The sequence below is a fragment of the Archocentrus centrarchus genome, chromosome 20, assembly GCF_007364275.1.
Source record: "Archocentrus centrarchus isolate MPI-CPG fArcCen1 chromosome 20, fArcCen1, whole genome shotgun sequence".
In the NCBI taxonomy this organism is placed as follows: domain Eukaryota; kingdom Metazoa; phylum Chordata; class Actinopteri; order Cichliformes; family Cichlidae; genus Archocentrus; species Archocentrus centrarchus.
In genome coordinates, this window is record NC_044365.1 from 6,226,468 (window position 1) to 6,249,845 (window position 23,378).

The window sequence follows — 23,378 nt, forward strand, 5'->3', positions numbered from 1 at the left end:
TGAGCAAATATCTTTGACACTATAATATATCACAGTTCATTTATATAGTGCAACAGTGCGGACCAGCATGGTGGCGTATGGTTAGCACTGTTGCCTCACAGTCTGGGTCTCGCAGCTAGACGGTTTGAATCCACCGTGGCCCAGGCCTTTCTGCGTGGAGTTTGCATGTTCTCCCTGTGCTTGTGTGTTTCTTTTTTTTTTTTTTTGTGGGTTCTTGGTTTCCTCCCACAGTCCAAAAACATGCAGTTACTGGGGTTAGCTAAATTGCCCTTAAGTGTGAACATGAGTGTAAATGGTTGTCTGTCTCACTGTGTTAGCCCTGCGACAAGGTTACCCCCCCCCCCCCCCCCCCCCCACACACACACACACACACACACACACACACACACATACACACACGCACACACACACACCGAACAGGATAAGCAAAAGAGAATGGATGGATTTTTATATATGATCATAATTCATGCTCTATTTTGACGGCTTAAATACATGTGACTCATATCAGTTGTAGTCTAAAGCCTTTCACTTATTTTAAAATGACGCACAGGGCTGCCCCCCAACAGTCAAAACTTCAAAACAGCAGTCAAAGATTTTCCATTCAACTAAGATTCGTGGAGTCAAACCCTGACTTCATAAGGACATCGCCTGCACTTGTGGTTAACTGTTGCAAAGAAAAAAGCTGAACTCTGACGTGGAGCAGCTGTCTGTGTTAACTGTACTCACAAAGCATCCTAATGCAAATAGATGATCTTTAAATCATAAAATAATTCTTGGAAGTTTGAGATTTTTTAAGAATTTCCCTAACGTTAAGCTGACAGAAAGTTAAAGAGGAAAGAAATTTCAGGTGAGTTACACTACCGGCTCAGCGTTTCCTGTGGTTGTTGTTCTGTGGTCATTGTGGGAAGTTTGCAATAAATGTCTGAGAAGCAGCTGCAGCCACTGTGAAGTGCATGTCAATAGCTGTACTATATATATATATATATATATATATATATATGGCAAAAGACAAATGCAAATTTTAGCTAATTTCCAGTTATGTGCAAATTCACATTTATACTTGGTTTAAACCACATTTGTCACCAATTTTCCAGTCAAGTGCAGTTCAAACCTGACTGGAAAATTGAAGAGGAGGATATAATGAGATGATGCAATTAAAAGAAAGTAGAATATGAAAAACAACATAGAAAAGATTTCCTGTGACTGCATACACATACTATTTTAATCTGTTTTTAGTTGTAGGTTCAGTTGACACATGTTTGTGTCATTTGTTTATAGACTGTTCGCACATGCCGCTCTTTAACCGAGCAAACCCTTTTCTTAGTTTGAAGCATTTCTAAAATTATACTGTTTCCATTTCGTGCAAAATGAAAATGTGCAGAAAAAAAATAATATTGACAACAATACACAGAGAAGCCAGATTAAAACTGATAAAAAGAAGACATGGGGGGTGGGGCGATGGGGTTTACTGAGCTGTACCTGACAACTTGCCACACGTGCTATCAGTCACACATCCTTGCATCATGGTTTACCCCGACCTCTTAAAAAGATAAAACACTTTCACTTATTGTTTGATTAGATTTAGGCACAGACTGCTTGATTAAGAAAAAAAAAAACACGGATGGTTCAGGTTAACATATGGGTCACCAAGCATCCATATGTGATGATTTGAGAGTGAGGCTGGAAGCATTTTCAGTACTTTTTAAATGGAATGGTGTGGAGAGTACTGGAAATCACTAAATACCAAACCACAAGAAACTTCAGGACTCCACTGACATGCAATAGGAGACGTGGCTGCCCCACAACAATATGGTAGGTGTACCAAAACACAGTGCATACGCTTTTTTATGCTGAGAAAATGATACCAATACCCCATGTCTCCCCTTTAACTACTGAAGATGTTTCCACTCATTCAATAACGTGATTTATTTATTCATGTTTTGTGTAGTGGGGGGAAAAATTTAGGGGAGGTCACTCCAGGACTCAACTTTAGCGGCGCCCCTGAGTGACTGCCCTGTCATAACTCGGTGCTTCATGGAACCAATGAAAGAGGACATCTTGCGTTTATGTCTGAAATGCCAGCGAGAGCAGTATTTGACACGCTGAGTATGAGAAAGGGTTCAGACCGTCTGTATCATAGAACTGCTGAGCTGTGTTTTAGCCTCTAACCACTCATGCACCTTCAGCACATGTATTATAATCATATTATTTCAGGGTACCTGAAGCAAAACGGCACCACCAATGCAGCTCACATGCATTGTTTTATTGCAGTGCAATTTTTAGTCAGAGCATATAATCAGGCAAAGTGCAGACTAGACCAAGGAAATGAGATGGGAATGGTTCCAGATGCACTGCAGAGCAGCTTTTGGAATACACATTAGCAGAGTCTCATTACAACTCTGCTCTGCTTTCAAGGTCACAACCCTGTGCAGGTCACTTCTGTTCTTGTTTATATCAGACAGGCGTGATAATTCTGCCTGCATTTGTTACCTCACGGGCTGATCCTTTGAAGTGTTCTTAGTCACCGCTGTGGCTTTTCTGTCATGTCATTTACAATGATGCTTTTTCTGCATTGCCTGTGTTCAGGGAGGAGCTGTTCTCAGGAGGGGGGTGTTGCTTCTTTTGGGCTTTCAGTCAGTCCATCCCCCCTGGTTCACTCCAATATAGTGTTGACACTTGTAGGCACACACGCACGCACGCATGCACACCTTCCTCTGCTTTGGTTACCTACATTATGCTGGTGTGACATTGAGACAACCAAAATTGATCTTTAGCGAGACAACAAGCAGAAACAGTTGGTCAGACAGTAAGTCAGCACATCCTCATGTCTGCTTTTATTCCTCAGACTTGTTTTTTCTTCCTCCTCTCACACACATGCAAATAGTTTCAAGACAGTTCAGTGTTATTGAATCTGTTCTTACATTTCTGTGTTTGACAGACTTCAATACCATTTGACACAATGACAACGACCTCAGCAATGTCAGCAATGTCGACAATGGCAACAATGGCAACAATGGCAACGACAATTGAATATGATTACAGCGATTACACAGAGGGCGAATCATGCAACAGGGATGATGACAACAATCTGGGAGCATGGCTCTCCATCCTTTACTACTTCATGTTTGCCTTCAGCCTCATTAGCAACGGGATCGTCCTCATCATCATCCATCGGTAAGTGGTTCAATAAAACTTAATGATTTTATTCCCTGCTGTTGAGGCTTTAAATAAAAACTATGCTGGATTTTAGATTTTGAAATGTCTGGTAATTTAACTCGTAACTCTACATGCATTCACAGAAGCTGTGATTCACATTGCTTTTAAGTGTAAAGTTAAACTGGTAAAAGTCTTTGGTTGGGTGATTTGAGTCAGAGCACAGCTCATTTCATGAGTACAGTGGACTCATTTTTTTGTAAATAACACTTTCAAAAAATGGCAAGTATGTGATGCTACTGCTCCAACAAAAATTAAAGTGTTATGTTTCAGTGTTGTGGGGGAGTGAACAGGAAACACTTCATGTGTGTTATAGATGTGAAGATAAAATTAATTCAGTGGTGGCATGGATCTATACTGTGAACCAAATTCAACAAAGCCAGCATATCTTATGCTCATCTGGCTACACTCACCTAAACATCAGCAAAGGTGATAATCAACATGATTAGTCAACGCCAGGTTTCCCAGTCTAGCCATGAGCACATTCACATGAAAGGGGTGGATAGACAGAGCTATACGTGTTACAACAGCCTAAACATGAGAACAATCTTTGCTCAATAAAAAAGTATCACAGTAAAAAAACAAAAATCTTAGAAATTATATATATATATATATATATATATATATATATATATATATATATTCAGTTAAACAGAAGTTAAACATAATATACATATATATGTATATATATTCAGTTAAACATAATGTACATATATATATACATATATATGTACATTATGTTTAACTATAAATATACATATATGTATATATATATATGTATATATATACATATATATATATATATATATATATATATATATATATATATATATATATATATATATATATATATATATATATATATATATATATATATATATATATATATATTCAGTTAAACAGAAGTTAAACATAATATACATATATATGTATATATATTCAGTTAAACATAATGTACATATATATATACATATATATGTACATTATGTTTAACTATAAATATACATATATGTATATATATATATGTATATATATATACACATATATATATATATATATATATATATATATATATATATATATATATATATATATATATATATATATATATATATATATATATATATATATATATATTCAGTTAAACAGAAGTTAAACATAATATACATATATATGTATATATATTCAGTTAAACAGAAGTTAAACATAATATACATATATATGTATATATATTCAGTTAAACATAATGTACATATATATGTACATTATGTTTAACTATAAATATACATATATGTATATATATATATGTATGTATATATATATATATATATATATATATATATATATATATATATATATATGTATATATATATATATATATATATATATATATATATATATATATATATATATATATATATATATATATATATATATATATATATACTTATATATATATATACTTATATATGTATATATATATATATACTTATATATATATATATATATACTTATATATGTATATATATATATAAAGGTCTCAGTGAACCAAACTGTAAATATGATACAATAAGGAGCTTGAATTAAAAATGAATTTAGGCATTATGTGGTATGAGGCTTTAAAGACGAAGCAGAAGCATTTTGAGAATTTATCAGGAAAAATATGTTGCGTAAATCTGCATTTTTGAGAACTTTATTTGAAGCGAGAAAGAAAAGCTAGCAAAAATGCAGACTCTGTTAATTGGGTCATTATTATGGCAGCCCTATTACTGACTGTAGTGACAAATTACCATTGCCATAAATTAATGTTTGACGTGCGTTAGACCGTTTCAGCATTGTTTACTCATCTGCAGCCCCGGTAGTGGTTAACATTCTGACAGCAGGTAACGAACAAAACAGAAAACCAAAACCAAAGGCTCAGCCTGGGTACAAATTTGAAACAAGGTCAGTACATACCTGCAGACCAAACAAAAAAAGTGAGCCACCTGAGGATTAACCCTGAAATTATTGTGCTAACCTGCTTTGCAGTAGAGGCTTATGGTGGAACCCACCAACAGCAACAAACCCGCCTATATGTCAGCTGGTTATTTTACAGCTCCTTCCTATAATTCGTGTGAAGTGTACATTCTCCATTAGACAACCCTTAGCTCTGATGATGGCATGTATTTGCTGTGGCATTGTTTCCATGAGTTTATGCAGTTTAGTATTAATTTTAGCTGGTTTGACAAAACCCCAGTTGGAGATGAATATCACGACTCTCTCTGTTAAGCTGGGTTTTCATTTTCACAGAAAATGCACGTGTGAAATGTATTTCACACATTTCACACCATGAGTGCTGCCTGTTGCAAGTGATGATGCAGGAAATACCAAGAGAACTAAACTATCAAAGAGACACTGGGGAAGGGTAGAATTGATAAACCAAAGCATAAATTTGAACAACACACTCTTTTAGAACGCAAATAAAATATACCACAAAACCAGTGGGCACAAAGCAAAAAGGGGTTTATTGAACTCAAAGACAAAACCAGAATAACTGAATCCAGGCAGAGGCTCAACACCAAAAACTCAATCCAATCTACCAATATTGAAATACAGAAAAACTTATACAGAAAGCTAAATTTCAATTACAAACTAAGGATACAAAACTTTAAGAATAACAAAACCCACAGGTGCTTGATGCAAACTGATGATTTTTTTTTTAAAATAAAGATATTTATCTTGCCATTTTGCCTTTATTGGATAGCCAACATTGAAGGTAGACAGAAAAGTGCAGGAAGAGAGTGAAGAGCCACCAGTTGACCAGCTGCACAATGGCTATATGGCATATGGTTTTCTGGCCCCCTGACTGAGTCAAAACAGTACCCACAGACCACGTTTCACCATTCTGAAATGCAGTAACATCATTTCCATGACCACAGGATATTATTGTATTTGACATTTTTTACTTTCTTCCTTTTTTCTTTCTAAGAAAAGAGAAGCACCACAACAGTGATGGTTAAACACTCTGTTCACAGCTAAAACAGATCACCCACTGCAGCAATGATCCGACGAGACGCAACGGTTATATCTAATCTGCTGACAGTAACGAACTACAGCATCAGGAGAAAAAAAAATGTGTTCTTTAAATTAAACAATCTTTAAATTCAAATTTAAAGATCATAAAAAAGTTTTATTCACTAAATTTACGTGTTTTGAATGTTCACCAGATTTCTGCTTTCTTTCTGAATTCTAACAAATCTGGAATATTCTGATTATTTAAGTTTAAGTTGGTTAACCATCCAAAGTTAGCCAAACTGCTACTCCTTAGCTAAGTAATATTGTGCTCTAATGCTTCCACAGAATAAAGTAATTCAGTCAACTGAGTGTGTCGTTACTGTGGGGTGTAAAAACTTAATGACCACAGGATCAGAAACAGAAAATCTGTAAGATTAGCATCTATATAGGTACTTCCATCAGCAGTAAGTAGATGTCATGAGGTTGTCAGAAATAATAACTTTTCCCCCCACATGCAGTGGATCATAGTGGCTATTCAGCAGGTAGAACACCCTCTCACACAGCATCTCACCTGAGATGCTTCTCATGTGTCACTGTCTACTTAGTGTCCTTTCTCCAGTTCTACCTACTGTAGGTGAGCAGGCAATACAAAAATGTTCTCAGCGTTCATGGTAAACACAAATGACGGAGTCACAGAGAAACTCAGCAAAGTGTCCCTGGACTGAAAAGAGAGTTTTATATACAGTATATCAGAAGGTGGATGAGATTCTGTGTTGGCTGTACGCTGACAGCATGCAGGGAGCTCAAAGCAAAGCTCAAGCACTGAACTCCACTCTAACTCCACTGAACTCCAGTCTGTATTATAACTTATTTAAAGATTCATTTCAAATCAACATACTCACATTAAATGCAATCCAGAAAACTCAGTAATTGCTTCAGTAGTGCTGCTCACTGACACATGAATACAATATCAATATGATTATATGATGGACTGACTTTGATTTGCTAAATACTGAATTCCTGTTTGCTGTCTCTGGTTTTAGATCTTAAATCTTCAGTGTGAAGATATGTACGATTATTATTAATAAAGCCCCATCTTATCTCAGAGACCTTATAGTACCGTATCACCCCAACAGAGCACTTCGCTCTCTGACTGCTGGCTTCCTTGTGGTACAGAAGAGCGCTGAAGTTTCTCAGTTTGAACCTGTTTGTTCTCCCATTACTTGGCTGTAGGTGCAGATATGAAAGAGTTTTTCAGTGATTAATAATGCATACCTAATTATGGCAATTTGTCAGACTTTTTTCAATTTTTGTACTGCTTTATTAGGGTTCAACTGGTGTTTGTAAGGTGCTTGTCAAGGGCACACTGGCAGCACCGTAGAAGGTACTGCTCTCCCAAGAAGCTACAGTATTTTTAAAGGTTCTTATTTAGAATTGATGGATAATTGAGTTCCTGTATCCAATCCAAAATAATTTTTTAGTATTCAACATTTTGCTCAGACTTTGCGCTAAGATGACCTCCAGAAATGGCATCGATTCTAAAGATGTGCTGATTTACTTCGTTGCCACCGAACGATCCACAGAGCTCAGCTGCCTGGAAAGCACCTGGGGTCCCACTGAAACACTGCTGCCTTATAATGACTGACCTGTGAGTCTTGTTTAAACTTTTCATGTTGACTGCCTTCTAGGTTTGAGCAGCTGACCACCGTGACCAACATCTTGCTGCTGAACCTGGTGCTGTCCTCCCTGATCTTCACGAGCAGCCTTCCCTTCATGGCAGTCTACATGCAGCTCTCGAACTGGATCTTTGGTGAAGTTATGTGCAAGATTGTTAGTACAGTCTATTACCTGGGCTTTTACAGCTCTGTCCTCTTTCTAGCTCTTCTGACCTTAGACCGATACCTTGCAGTCCTATACCCACTGAATGACTTGCAAGTGAGAAACCGAAGGTGTGCAACAATCTTCTGCACTGTGGTGTGGCTAATCAGTGGTTTGGCATGTATCAGACCGATGATCATCTATGGCACTTTTAGTTCTAGTATTGATAACAAAACCTTTTGTGATGAGCATCTTCTAAACCTTGCCTATGTCAACATGAACCAGCTGAGAATATCTGGGTTTTACCTTCAGCTCATTCTTTTCTTGATTTTCCCACTGCTTATTATCGTCTTCTGTTACAGTAGGATTGTAATCACCGTCCTGTCATCCAGGATTGCAGCCAAATTCAAGACAGTCAGGCTGATATTCATCATTGTGTTGCTGTTTTTTGCTTGCTGGACCCCTTTTAACATTGTACTGTTGCATCAAATATCTAATGAAATAACTGACTGTGTGGAACAACGGGAACTGGGTTATGCACTCCAGATCACTCGCACCATTGCCTACCTTTACTTTTGCATCAGCCCAGTATTCTACACGTTTGTTGGGAAGAAATTCCAGAACCACTTCAAACACCTGCTGGTGAAACATTTCCCAAAGTTAAAGAAGCACGTGTCTGTGAGTCACATCAGCAGAAGTAACGTGTCCACAAAAAACACAGCAAATGATTTTTAGGGGTTTTTAGCAGACCGTGGTTTTATAACCAACTGAAAGAAGGCATGAGTTTTCTTTCATTGTTAAGGTGGAGATCAGTGAGATTTGAGCTGGGATACAGTTTAGTGCAATGGATGTTATGTCCAAAAATGTAATGAGGTAAACTTTAGATTTCTAGAAACTGGTGTCTCTGTAGGTTTTAAAGGTTTCTGTAATTTAAGTCAACAGTTGAAGAAGTTAAGACTAATTAGTCTGCTGATAGTCTGATTAATATCTACCAGATAATCCTCTGCATCCAGATTATTTCAGCCACTCTCTTTAAACTAAAAACCAAAGGGAAAAAGTTCTTGAATCTTGCATATTAGTTCATATTAGCCTACTATCAACCACAATCTAATTTGCTACTATGTGATGTAAGAAGAGATGGTTCCTTAAAGGAAAACATGCCACTCCTTCTCTGTATAAGCTGTATCTTCACTTTCTGTCATTCAAGAAGACTAGATTAATGTGTGCTAGTGTAGATGTTTGATATTGGTGATGTCTGCCCTCTCATGGCCAGAGTTCAGCTCTTTATCTGTTAAAGCTGAGAAACTCCAGCTAGAAGAAATATAAATACTAAATTTATGTTTCACTTTAAGAACAACATTTTCAGACCAAAATATATATTTACAGATTGCAGTTTGCAGAAAGTAAAGTCTAAATAGTAAAAAAAAAAAAAAAAAAAAAATCAGGAGTAGGAGTAGGAGACTAATCTTTGTTTAAGATCTGACTGCAAAGCAACACACTGCCCAAAAATCACTGAAAATGCTTTTAATTTGGTCATCTTAGGCCCAAGGCTGCGGCTGAAGCCCCGCCCATCTGCTGCTTCATGTTTTTCAAGGGACAGCCGCTCAGAAGAAAGCTGGCTCACAGAAAGTGAGCTAAAACAGTTTGTTTCAGACCATGAAACAAACCAAGTGACAGTCTGCGCGCGCATGTGTGTGTGTGTGTGTGTGTGTGTCTCTGCAGTGAAGATTCATTTTTTGTCAATTCATTCAGTTTTGTAAATGAAGCCAAATTTAGTGGGAAAGGAAACAGATGTTTGCAGTAATAAGAAGGGGAAGTTACTTCATGTTCATTTCTTTTGTATTATTCTTGCATTAATTTGTATAAATGCAAAGTACTTAATTAAAGTAACCATTTTCAAAGGCTATGCATTTGTTTTTTTCTTTCAAATGAATATTTTCCATAATAGACGTCTTGTCCAATTATTGTTTCTGAGCTGTTGATGTGCTTTTTTTTTAACACTATGTCACACCCTGTCAGTATCTGTAGGAAAAAAGGTCCATCCAGGGGTTAAAGTGGAACAATCCAGAACAGCGTTCAAGTGCTTTCATTAATGAGCAGTTAAATCTGATTGGCAGGTTAGTGCATGTTACTGCCACATAAGTTAATTTTAACACAGAGAGACAGACAAACATTCACACTCACATACACACCTTTGGGCAATTTAGAATCACCAATTAACCTAACCCCAGTACCTGCATGTCTTTGGACTGTGGGAGGAAAGCCACGCAGACACGGGAAGAACATGCAAACTCCACACAGAGAGGCCCGGGCCAAGGTGGATTCATACCTTGCTGTGAGGCCACCATGCTGCCTCCACACTAAAGTGTTGTATGCTTTATTTGCACTTTTACTTCAGTAAAAGTTTAACTTTACAGAATGTGTATGTACTGTAGTAATTCTGCTTTTCTTTAAGTACAGGATACCTTCTCCACAACTGTGAAAAGTTGACAATCAGTATTCAGTCAGAGATAGTTACACCATGTGGGGGCCTTTGTGTCTGGGTTAATCATAATGATTCATAACATAAAACATGCACACAGTGTTCCCTCCCCTTTTCCTTTCTTTCGTTAACAGTGAACAACGATTCAGTCAGACCCGATCAGAGGAACAGCAAAATGCAGCACTGATGCTGCAAATAAGAGCAGTACTGCAGAAAGTCATTAATCATGCAAATTCATAAGTGTTTATATTAAATCTGAAATCTTATATTTTAGGTGAGACCAGAGATGGTTTTAACCGTTTCAGGATTTAAAACTCACAGCATATTTGCACTACGATGCTCAAAGTTTGACAGGAATTTATTAACTGATGTCAAAATCAATTTTTCTTTCCTTTCTCCCCTTTGCCCCCCCCCCCCCCCCCCCCCCCCCCCCCCCCCCCCCCCCCCCCCCCCCCCCCCTTTTTTTTATCCCTCTTTTCTGTCCCTTTCCTTATTGCCTGGCATAAATTACTAAATAAAAAATAAAAATACAAACATTAACAAGAACAGCCTATAGAAAACTTATAGAGCTGTTCTTGTTAAAGCAAATATGTTTGGTACATCAGTGCCTTTGGATCATCGTTCCAATTGCGAAAACTGCCAGACATGACAGGCTTAAAAAAAACCCCCAAAAAAACAAGGAGCTCCAGTCTGCCGCACTACTGCTGAAATATGTAAAAAAAAAAAAAAAAAAACAAGATTAAAGATGTAAAAATGAGACTGAAACACAAGCATTAATATGTTTTACTCTGCTGGCTGCTTTATTTCATTGAGAAAACTGTCTCAATAAAAACTGAAAATGTGGGACCCCCACCGTCAGTGCTGCCCCTGAATGACACCTGTGTCATCATTGCCATAACTCAATGCTTCATGGAACCAATGAAAACGGACGGCTTGTGTGTGCATCTGTGGAATATCAGTGAGGGCAGTTTGACATCCTGAGGAGGTGTTCCAACCTCTGTCTCACAAAGCTGCTGTGCAGTGTTCTGGATCTCATGGATCATGCATGTGTTGTGCAGCATCCAAATGTAAAATCATGTCATGTTGTCCCAAAGTATCTGAAGCTAAATCTCACCACCAGTGCAGCTGAATGCCATCTTTTTTTTTTTTTTTTTTTTGTTATTGCACTGTAGTCGTTGTTCTGAACTCCTAATCAGGCAAAGTGAAAACTCGACTGTGGAAACCGGATGGGAACGGTTCCAAAGGCACTTCAGAACAGCGTTCAGAATGCACATCAGCAGAGTCGTTTCATCACTCTGTTCTGCTCTCAAGGTCACAGCCTTGTGCGGGTCACTTCTGCTCCTGTTTATATCAAAGTGGCTTGATTATTTTGTCTGTATTTCCCACCTCATGGCCCAGCTCCTTTAGTCATCACAGCTGAACAGATGCTGTTGCTGCCTTGCCTGTGATCAGGGAGGAACTCTGCTCAGAGGGTGTACTCTTTCTTCTTTTAGTCAGTCCTTCCCCTTGTTGACTCCAACATAGTTAATGCTGACACACACACACACACACACACACACACACACACACACACACACACACACACACACACACACACACACACACACACACACACACACACACACACACACTTGTGGTACTTCCTCTATTTTTGATGATTTATGATGGAGTGACTTGAACTCAGACTGACTCAACTGAGCTCTCTCTGCAGTCAGGCAACAGACTGAAGCGATAGGACGAACAGTAAGTCTGAAAGTCAAATTATTCTCACCTCTGCTTTAATTCTTTAATTCTTTTTTTGTTTTCTAACTCTTTTTGTTTCCTCTCATACACGTGAAAATAGTATAATGTGTAACTCATAGTGGCTGTATCTGTCATGAACTGTGTTTGGTTGCATTTCTGTTTGTAATAGTTTTTCTTCAAGCAATTGACACAAAGATGGAAACGACATCTGATTATGATTATGATTATGGTTACGGCGATTACACACCGACCACACCATGCAGCAGGGTTGAGGACAACACTCTGGGAGCGCAGCTATCCATTCTTTACTACATCATGTTTGCCTTCAGTCTCTTTGGCAATGGGTTGGTCCTCATCATCATCCATCGGTAAGTGGTCCAAGAAAACTTGATAGCTTTATTCACTGCTGTTTTCTCATTTCTAATTATTGAATGTGTTAGCATATACAGTATGCGTTCGCATAACCTGTGATTTTCAATACTTTTAGGTGTATATTTAAGCTTTAATACTTACAATTGTGGCCAAAAGCTTTGGCAGGGGCACAAAGTCTGTTTTTTATGCAGTTTGCCATTTCAGTTTTTATTATTTTGATAGTGAAGAACAATCACAAGTATCTCGTGACTTTCAAAAATTGGCAATTTTGTTTTGGCAGTGATGCCAAGATGTTAGTGCTGACTGATTTAGCAGCACCTAGTCACTTCTAGATAAAATCTTTGAGCAGCTATTTTGTAAGAAGTAGAAGAGAAAAGCAGCAGACTTATCTTCAAACACACCCACATTTATTTGGATGACCTTAACATCAGCCCACGAAGGAATCCAAGTACGTAGCATGCTGTTTCAAACTGCAATCAGACAGCAACAACAATTCATTCTAACAGCTGACAGTTCAATATTCAGGCCACAGAAATGTTCATAGAATTTGATCTTTAGATTTGATCTTTTATTGGACATCTATGCCAGTTTGTGCATAACAAACATCATGTTCAAGGGTGTTAATAAGTACTGTACATGTGGCACCAGGGCCTAGGTTGCAGGTCAATGATCAGTTTTGTAGTTGCATCTCCGGATCTGTGGCTGCATGTCTTGGACACTCAGATAATAAGAGGAGCTGAGCGGCCAACTGATCATTACCTGGTGGTGAGACAAATCAGGTGGCGGAGGATTTTGGACAGGCCTGATGGGCCCAAACGTATAGTGAGGGTGCACTGGGAAGGTCTGGCAGATGCCATGATCTGCAGAAGCTTCAATTCCCACTTCTGGCAGAACATCGAAAGCATTCCCAGGGGGGGTTGTTCTGCAGATCCATTGCCAAGGTGGCTGTATGGAGCTGTGGCTGCAACATAGCTGATGCTTGTTATAGCAATAATCCCCAAAACAGATAGTGGACACCAGAGGTTAAGAGAGCAGTTAAGTTAAAGAAGGAGTCCTATCACACTTGTTTAGCTTGCGGGACTGGCGGGTATCAACAGGCCAAGCAGAGTGCAGTTCTGGCAGTAGCTGAAACAAAAACTTGAGTGTGGGAGGAGTTTGGTTAGGATATGGTGCAAGACTTTGGGTGGCCATAAAAATGTTTTGCAAAACTGTTAGGCAACTCAGGAGGGGAAATTAGTGCTCTGTTCACACTGTATACAGTGGAGATGGAGCTCCTCAATTCCGATGAGATACCTTCCATAAAGGAAGCAGATTCTGAGGACGAGAGGGATGACTCTCCCATCACTGGAGGTGAGGTCACTGAGGTAGTTAAACAAGTCCTTGGTGGATAAGCCCCTGGAGTGGATGAAAGTTGCACTGAGTTTCTCAAGCCTCTGGATGTTGTAGGGCTGTGTTAGACATGCCTCTGGAATGTTGCATAGAAGGTGGGGACAGTGCCTCTGAATTGGCAGACCGGGCTGGTGATTCTGCTTTTTAAGAAAGGGGACTGAAGAGTGTGTTCTAGCTTCAGGCGGATCGTGCTTCTCAACCTCCCTGGGAAGGTCTATATCAGTGTACCGGAGAGGAGAGACTGCCTGCTGGTTAAACCTCAGATTCAGTGTAAACAATGGATTTTGAAGGTGCATAGACACTTGCCAAAGCATTCGACATGTGTTTTGTGGAATTGGAGAAGGCAAGGTGGGGTATGAAAATCAGTGGCAACAAGGCTCATGTAGGGTCTTTTTATGTGGAGCTTGCATGCTCTCCCCATGTCTGTGTGGGCTTTCTCTGGGTACTCTGGCTTCATCTCACAGTCCAAAGACATGCAGTTAGCAGAATAAGGTTAATTGCTGTGAATGGTTGTCTGTCTCTCTGTGTTGGCCCAGGCTGTGCCCTGGCCTTCACCCTTTGACAGCTGGAATAGCCCAAATCATAATCCATCATACATTACCATACAACGGAATATGTCACAAAGCTTATGCCCCAAATCTAGATTGAGGAATGATATGACTTTGATGTGTTTTAACTGCAATTAAAAAAGCAGTATAGAGAGGATATTAAATAGATGTCTAAACTCCAGTTTTATTAACATAATTTAAAAAACAAACAAACAAAAAAACCCAGGATTTTAACCATAATTTAATAATTGGACAAATCTTATGTGATTAATTTTATTAAAGTTCTTCAGCATAAAATTCTGGATTCAAGAACAGAACATAACTGACTAAATTACTTGAAATCTGCAAGGAAATGTTTTACAGAGAGACAGAAACGAGGGCTTCCTTCTTCTTCATAGCAGGGAGGGGTATTTCACACCAGTGCAAATGATGTGTGTCAGCGGAACAACAAGTAGTGAAGTCTGTGTAGGTTCTAACTCATGGAGGTCATGGTGGTCTTAAGAGCTTGAAAAAAGAGACTCTACTTCTTTAAGTTTTTTTTTTTTTTTTAAAGACATTTCACCTCTCGTCTAAGAGGCTTCTTCAGTTCTAAAAATAAACAGTGGAGAGTCCCAGGTATGTTATTTAAACCTAGTGGGTATGCTTCGTCGCACGAGCCACGATTTGAAGAAAGGTGTGGGTCAATACCACCAGAGGATTTCGGGTGAAACCACTGTGAGACTTTGCCCCATTCTGTGAAGTGACCTAATGAGGTCAACTAAATTAAGGTGTGGGTGGGGGTTGTGGTGCCTGGGAAGGACTCTCAGACAGGTGATAGTTTATTATTGGTTTTGTATTCTTTAGTGTTTCAGGTTGAGCAGCTGTTTTGTATTACTGTGTTTATTGTTTACTTCCGTCTCTGGATTCAGTCTTTGGTGTCCCATGTTTAGTCCGTGCCTTATATTATTTATCTTCTGTCCTTGTGTCAAGTTCACGTGTCTTAGTCCTGTGTTTGGTTTCTTTGCCCAAGTTCTGCTCCTGGAAGGATTTTTGTACTTTGCTTTTGAACTCAGCAATAAAGCAATCTTTAGTTTATGCCTGTCTATGGAGTCCTGCAGTTGGGTCCTAAATCTGCCTGTCACAATGTTGCTTAGCTTGTGTTTAGGAGTTTTGTCCTTGAGATGAACCATTATTTGTCTCAGGTTGTGGCTGGGTCTGAACTACACTGGGATGTTATGCTTGGAGAAAATTCTCATAAGTTTCTCTGAAAAACCTGTTTGTCATTCTATTTCTCCCTAGTTGGTGTCTTTTTAAAAGCTTACTTTACTTGTGTGTGTTCCTTTTCTTTCCCTTTTGACTTAATGTTTTCAACTTGGTGTTGCAGGGCCCTGATCCCCCACTCCACCCACTCTTCCAGTGGGTGGTAAGAGTCAAAGAGTAGGTTGTGGTCTGTGTGTATGGGCCTCCAGTAAACTTCAATGTTGAGGCTTCCATCTTCCTCAGTGAGCTAGCACGGTCCAGGAACAGTTACCTATTTCCCTTGGCATTCTCCCTGATGAACCTTATGTTTTTATCCACTGAGTTGATGTTGGTGAATCAAATTTTATTTGGCTCGGGAACTGAAGCCTTTTGCATGAGAAACGTCTTCAAGAAACTTAAAGAAGTCCAGTTGCCTTTTGCAAGCTCCAGAGATTACTATGACCTGGATGACTGAGACCCTACACAGGCACATTTGTCCTGCTAGTTTTTCCACTTCTTTGTACATTCACTCAAGTCCATTTTGATAGTTTCAGCCATCCCCCCACAGGAATTTAATAACGTTTGTGAGTCCTTTTTCTGATACTATGGAGGGAGAGGATGATCCTTATTCTCTCACTGATCAGTTCAAAAGTGGTGGCAAAAAAGTAGCCGAAAAAGCACAGGAGGAATTGACATTGCTGAACAGATCAATCACAGTAGTTGGAGACTGCACTGACCCGACATGTAGGTACATTTCTTGGGTTAGGTTACGTCATCTGTTACAATGTAGGGTTCAGGGGGTTTTGTGGTTACGATGTTGGTTACAGCATAGATTTCCCGCTGAAGCATAAATCTGCACAGTAATATAAGCGTGGTTTACCAAAGTTACCAAACATCTAATAACATGAAAAATAAGCAAACATGGCTGTGATACGTGTTACTTTGGGTCCATTCTGTAGCTCTTTACTGAGTCTTCACCCTAGATGTTTAGAACAGAGCTCCATATAGCCTATTTCTGGCTTTCAATAGTACGAGTATGTTAATGTAACAGCGCAGAGCTCAATATGGGGCATCAAAAAGAAGGAGATCATATTTCTGCAGTACAAGACATAACCTATACCTGCCACAGATGTATTAAAATTACTTTTTACAGGGAGCAGAATGGTTTGTAGTGTCCAAACACACCTATGAATCTCCCCCAGGCACATCTTGGTTAGTTGGTTGGTTCATAGACATTATGAAGGGTTTTCCTATATTGCTGTTTAGGGACGATACCACTTGTGGCTGCACTGACTACGTCACTGGTGGGGGTTTTCATCACGGCCATGTACCAACACTACCAGCACTGGACAAGGATCTTCCACGGTCCTGTCACAGACTGGGTGGCCATTTTAAGTGGCTCTATCTGTGTACTGTGCTTCCTCTTAATCAGCTCCCCAAGCTTGTCATTTTTATTGTCTAAAGACTTCACATGATTGCTGAAATCCCTTCGTTTCCACTGTAGACCACGTGAGATCGCAGGTGTTAATCCTTGTTTTAGAAGAGTGATCTACTGCTGTGATCAGTTGGTGAAATTTTACTTTTTTCCATTGCCAAAAGCTATAGAAGTATGGAGGTATACTATGACTTGCAAAACAAAAACCATGCATTTCAATTTTGTATAAATTACAATGAGAAAGAAAATAAACTTTAAATGAAAGTTAAAATTATAATAGTAAAAAATAAAGCTGTTAAACAATTCAAACTGAAAGCAATGCGGCTGCTGCTCAGTAGCAACCCATTCTTGCAGTCTTTAATTATCATCTGCTAGGCTTAATTTTATATGAAGTACCAATATAGTGCCGTATTACACTGGGCTTAAAAGTTAGAAGAAAATCAAGAACAGAATTTACCTGAATCTTTCTACCTCTAGAACAAGTTCAGTCTGACTTTATTTCTTCGGTGTGAAATGGACATAGTATGCAGCACAAGAGAGGAACCATTCCATGACAGGCTTCAGTTTGAGACCCTTTGGGGCAGAGGTGGATTTGACACAAAATGTCATGAGGTTGTCAGAAATATGACAGACTAGACTATAAGATAAAGTCATACTACTATGGAAGCCTCTTTTTTCCCCACAGATAGTGGAAGATTGTGGAAGACAGTGGCTATTCAGCAGGTAGATCCCCCTCTAAACACCCCCTGAGATGCTTCTACTCTGTCACTGTCTACCAGATGTGCTTTCTCCAGTTCTACCTGGAGTGTGAGCAGGCAATCTAAAAATGTTTCTGGTGTTCACAGAAAACACAAAAGGCAATGTCAGAGAGAAATTCAACAAAATCTCCCTGGGCCTTGGACTGAAAAGAGAGTTTTATATACAGTGTATGAGAAAGTTGATGAGATGCTATGTCAGCTGTATGCTGACAACATTCAGGGAGCTCAAGCAAAGGACAGTAGGTTTAAAATCTCTGATGCTGAAGCAATAACAGGCCTCTGTGCCCTCTAGGGCTAATTATTGGACCTTACCAATAGAACTGCCAGTGGATACTTTTCATTGTTTTTAACACCCTGTTTCAGCTCTTTGTATGTTATAACTTTGATCTTCTCCAGTTCTAATTGATAGACTAATGGCAACACAAGCAAAATTAGTCCACAGACCAGTTGTACCACACACATTTTACACTGTCTTGCATATCAACAACAGATGCTCTCTGCAGGTAGGCAGGCTGTCCACCTGCCAGTGGAGCCTGTACTGCCACCACTAAACCATCATTTCAGTTTCACACTCATTCAGCTACTCTGTCTGTGTCTGTCTGTCGCACACTCCCCTTCTCTGACTCATTCTGCCTCAGTTCAACATCCCACCAGTGACCTATTCAGCCTTCTAGTAATTATTCGTCTTTTATCTAAGTACACTCGCCGATTCCTTCCAGCCATTTGAGTGTTTAGGCGAGGTTTGATGAGATAGGTTGTCATTACTTTTCACATCTGTGGTGCCCTTCTCACTTGAGCTATAGTGGCAGCCGTTGGCCCTCTGCTTGGTCTCATCCACCTACAACATGTGCAACAGATAGCAAAGGAAGCCTCAGATTCCTAAATGCCACCCAAAATATACTGCCCTGCTCCTAGCAGTATGCCATTTAAGCCATAGCTGGCACCCTTGACAGGTTCCATGCTGGGTTGGCGTGAACCTGGGAGTGATGGTAACTAAAAGGTCACGCCACATTCCCCAAAACCTCGGTCCTCCCTGCTTGCCCTAGTTCTGGCTTGCCACTGGATATAGTTTAACTCAGGAATGCAGCATCCCTGCAACAAGGAGATGAGGAGGACCGAGAAGAAGCTGGCATGCTCTGATAAGGCTGCCTACTGGTTGACTGACAGTCCCTGACATTATTTATCTATCAGTCACATCTTGCATAAACACTCGTGTTGCTAGGCAACTCAGCATGCCGCAGTTGTTGTTTTACATATATTTCTGTGGGCTCAAAATTACATCTTCAGCAGTTCTTGGTATAAGTGATCATATTTTTTTTATCCCACACACTCCAAAATTCATAATAGTAATCATAATAGATGATTTTTTAAATGCCAAAGGTTCAAAATAACCACCTCGACAGCTCAGTGTTAAGATAACAATGTGTAACTTTTCTAGGGCAGTCTTTTCAATTGTAACACAGTCTGCATTTGGCCAAGTACAAATAAAATGAGTTATAGTATTAATTTAGTCTTAGATTTCCTTTTAGTAAAATGAAAAGTTTTTAATGCAATCTGACAAGTTTTGTCCTTTTTCTGTGCATACTGACACCACAGTGGGGCCAAGGAGGAGCAGATGCCTCACACCAAATATGTTTGTTGTTCTCTCTGTGCTTGGCTTTAGGTGCAGATAGGAAAGAGTTATCCTGGTGTTTGAATGAATATTAATGTTAATGATGGATACCTAATTTAGGATTTTTAATATTTTCTTTTACAGTAGGTCTTTGTTATTTGCTATTTTAAGGTGCAACATTGTTTGGTCTCCAGATACATTTAAGATACATTTAAGTACCCCTTGTCAAGCATATAATGGCAGCACTTTAGATGGTACTGCACCACCACGAAGCCATTGTACTTCTAAAGGTACAATAAAGTACCTAACTTCTATCAAATATCGACTGCACAATTTCTTTCCACGTTCCAAAATACTTTTTTTTTCTTTTTAGAAATTTAAGACCCTTACTCAGACTCTACAGCATGACCATATCCAGAAAAGGGATTGATTCTAAAGTTTTGCTGATTTACTTCACTGCCACTAAACAATCCACAGATCCCAGCTTCCTGGAAACCACCTGAAGGTGGAGAGAAATACAACTGTTTTTTTTTTTAATGCTTTGCATGCCTATGAGTCTTTTTTCACAAATAATGAATTTTTCATGGTTGACTGCCTTCTAGGTTCGAGCAGCTGACCACTGTGACCAACATCTTACTGCTGAACCTCGTGTTGTCCTCCCTGATCTTCATGAGCAGCCTTCCCTTCATAGCAGTCTACATGCAGCTCTCGAACTGGATCTTCGGCGACGCTATGTGCAAGATTGTTGGCAGCGTCTACTTTCTGGGTTTTTACAGCTCTGTCCTTTTTCTAACTCTTCTCACCTTTGACCGACACCTTGCAGTTGTATACTCAATGGGTCCATTACAAGTAAGGAATCAAAGGTATGCAGTAATCTCCTGCACTGTGGTGTGGCTGGTCAGTGGTTTGGCATGCATCACACCGATGATTAGTCATTTCACTTTTTTTTCTCATCTTGAAAACAAAACCTTGTGTCAAGAGTATCCCCAAGAGATTCCTAATATTAATGTGGACCTGCTGAGAAGAGCTGGGTTTTACCTTCAGCTTTTCCTTTTCTTTATCTTCCCACTGGTTGTTATTGTCTACTGCTATGTGAGGATTGCAATCACTGTTCTGTCATCCAAGATTGTGACAAAGTTCAAGACAGTCAGGCTGATATTCATAATTGTGCTGTTGTTTTTCATGTGCTGGACCCCTTTTAACATTGTATTACTGATGGATGATGAACCAACAAACTGTGAGGAACAGCGCAAACGGGGTTATGCTCTTCAAATCACTCGTAACATTGCCTACATTTACTTTTGCATCAGTCCCATCTTCTACACATTTGTTGGAAAGAAATTCCAGAACTACTTCAGACGGCTGCTGGTGAAACACTTCCCAATATTAAGGAGGCACGTGTCTGTCAGTCACAACAGCAGGAGCAACCTGTCCACAAAAAGTACACAAAATGAGTTTTAGAGATGTTACGCATCAGCTGTTTGTAAAGGTTTTTACTAACATCTGAAAGGAAGGCATGAGTTTGCTTTCCTTTTCTGGAGTCAAGGTGGAGATCAGTAAAGTTTGATTGGGTGCACAATTTAGCTCATACTATACCTAAATTGCAAAATCCTTATCATCAAATTAATGTGATATATGATGATCCAGTGTCCCTGTGGTTTGGGTCAACACTCCAAGAAGTTAATACTAATTAGTCTGCTGTCAGATTTATGTTCATCAGACGAACCTCAACATCGTAATTATTTCAGTCACAATCTGCAAAACAAATCATATTTGACCAATATGTAGTCTTAAGTGTTGCAATACCAAACAGATATTCCTGAGATTTCACATATGCAAGTTATTCTGTTATAATATATATAGTTAAGGGTTGCTTAATGTCTGTTTATTTTAGCTGCTGTATTAGTCTTGTATAAGGTTAATCTACTCAATAAGTCAATAAACCAACCCATTTAGCCACTGACATGCTTATCTTTTTTTTTTTTTTTACACACAAAATACACACAGCCAGTGCTCTGAATCAGCAACAGTTTTCACATCCTTGCATACTACAGTGGCTTCAAAAGTATTCATACCCCTTGGACATTTCCATATTTTGTCACATTACAACCACAAACATAAATATATTTCACTGGAATTGAATGTGAAAAACCAACACAAAGTGGTATATAATTGTGAAGTGGAAAGAAAATTATACATGATTCAAAACATTTTTTACAAGTGAAAAACTGAAAAGTGTGGTGTGCAAAAGTATTGAGCCCCCTTTTCTCTGTGTGCAACAATTGCATTCAGAAGTTGCCTGATGACTGCTAATGACTAAAACGAGTCCACATGTGTGTAATCTAATCTCAGTACAAATACAGCTGCTCAGTGACGGCCTCAGAGGTTGGTTAAGAGAATATTGGGGAGTAAACAGCATCATGAAGTCCAAAGAACACAGCAGACAGGTCAGGAATAAGGTTGTGGAGAAGTTTAAAGCAGGTTTAGGCTATAAAAAGATTTCCCAAGCTTTGAACATCTCACGGAGCACTGTTCAATCCATTATCCGGAAATGGAAAGAGTACGGCACAACTGTAAACCTACCAAGACAAGGCCGTCCACCTAAACTTACAGGCCGAACAAGGAGAACACTGATCAGAGATGCAGCCAAGAGGCCCACGGTGACTCTGGACCAAATGCAGAGATCCACAGCTCAGGTGGGAGAATCTGTCCACAGGACAACTATTAGTCATGCACTGCACAAAGTGGTCTTTATGGAAGAGTGGCAAGAAGAAAGCCATTGTTAAAAGAAAACCATAAAAAGTCCCGTTTGCAGTTTGCCAGAAGCCTTGTTGGGGACACAGCAAACATGTGGAACAAGGTGCTTTGGTCAGATGAGACCAAAATTGAACTTTTTGGCCAAAATGCAAAATGATATGTATGGCGGAGAATTAACACTGCACATCACTCTGAACACACCATCCCCACTGTCAAATATGGTGGTGGCAGCATCATGCTCTGAGGCTGTTTCTCTTCAGCAGGGACAGGGAAGTTGGTCAGAGTTGATGGGAAGATGGATGGAGCCAAATACAGGGCGATCTTGGAGGAAAACCTGTTGGAGTCTGCAAAAGACTTGAGACTGGGGCGGAGGTTCACCTTCCAGCAGGACAACGACCCTAAACATAAAGCCAGGGCTACAATGGAATGGTTTCAAACCAAACATATTCATGTGTTAGAATGGCCCAGTCAAAGTCCAGACCTAAACCCAATAGAGAATTTGTGGCAAGATCTGAAAACTGCTGTTCACAAACGCTCTCCATCTAATCTGACTGAGCTTGAGCTGTTTTGCAAAGAATGGGCAAAAAATTCAGTCACTAGATGTGCAAAGCTGGTTAATAGTATGCATTAATAGTATGCATATCATATTATTGTCATGTACACAGATGGTGATCCACTGAGTGTGCTGACACAGCTTCAGAATGTGAACAGTCCAGGGAGGACACACACACACACACACACACACACACACACACACACACACACACACACACACACACACACACACACACACACACACATTCTTGCTACAAATAGGGTCTTTCTGCAATCAGATGACATTCTTGCTTGTTGGTCAGGCAGGATCAACACAGATAAGCACAATATTCATTCTCACAAACATCTGCTTAAATTTGCAGGGCTCAAAGGGTTTCTGTAGCTTGCATAATTTAATAGCTTTTATATACTGGGGCGGCTGTAGCTCAGCCAAAACTGATCGGAAGGTCAGGGGTTCGATTCCTGGCTACTCCAGGTTACATGC

At 39.3% G+C, this 23,378-nt stretch overlaps 2 protein-coding genes across 2 annotated transcripts; both read left to right on the forward strand.

Annotated features, from left to right (window-relative positions):
* Positions 1-2,673: 2,673 nt before the first annotated feature.
* LOC115799710 (C-C chemokine receptor type 3-like) lies at positions 2,674-9,466 on the forward strand. Its single transcript, XM_030756980.1, has 3 exons — positions 2,674-2,806; positions 2,939-3,174; positions 7,896-9,466. The coding sequence occupies exons 2-3, from the start codon at positions 2,960-2,962 to the stop codon at positions 8,758-8,760; spliced, it is 1,080 nt and encodes a 359-aa protein (XP_030612840.1). The 5' UTR covers positions 2,674-2,806; positions 2,939-2,959; the 3' UTR covers positions 8,761-9,466.
* Positions 9,467-12,163: 2,697 nt separating this feature from the next.
* LOC115799709 (C-C chemokine receptor type 1-like) lies at positions 12,164-21,416 on the forward strand. Its single transcript, XM_030756979.1, has 3 exons — positions 12,164-12,250; positions 12,420-12,618; positions 20,185-21,416. The coding sequence occupies exons 2-3, from the start codon at positions 12,446-12,448 to the stop codon at positions 21,041-21,043; spliced, it is 1,032 nt and encodes a 343-aa protein (XP_030612839.1). The 5' UTR covers positions 12,164-12,250; positions 12,420-12,445; the 3' UTR covers positions 21,044-21,416.
* Positions 21,417-23,378: the final 1,962 nt, after the last annotated feature.

Excerpts from the sequence above, each read along its gene's own strand:
- LOC115799709 (XM_030756979.1), top strand. The coding sequence starts at position 12,446 with ATGGAAACGACATCTGATTATGATTATGATTATGGTTACGGCGATTAC. Across the intron at positions 12,619-20,184 it reads GTCCTCATCATCATCCATCG|GTTCGAGCAGCTGACCACTG; the intron begins GTAAGTGGTCCA and ends ACTGCCTTCTAG.
- LOC115799710 (XM_030756980.1), top strand. The coding sequence starts at position 2,960 with ATGACAACGACCTCAGCAATGTCAGCAATGTCGACAATGGCAACAATG. Across the intron at positions 3,175-7,895 it reads GTCCTCATCATCATCCATCG|GTTTGAGCAGCTGACCACCG; the intron begins GTAAGTGGTTCA and ends ACTGCCTTCTAG.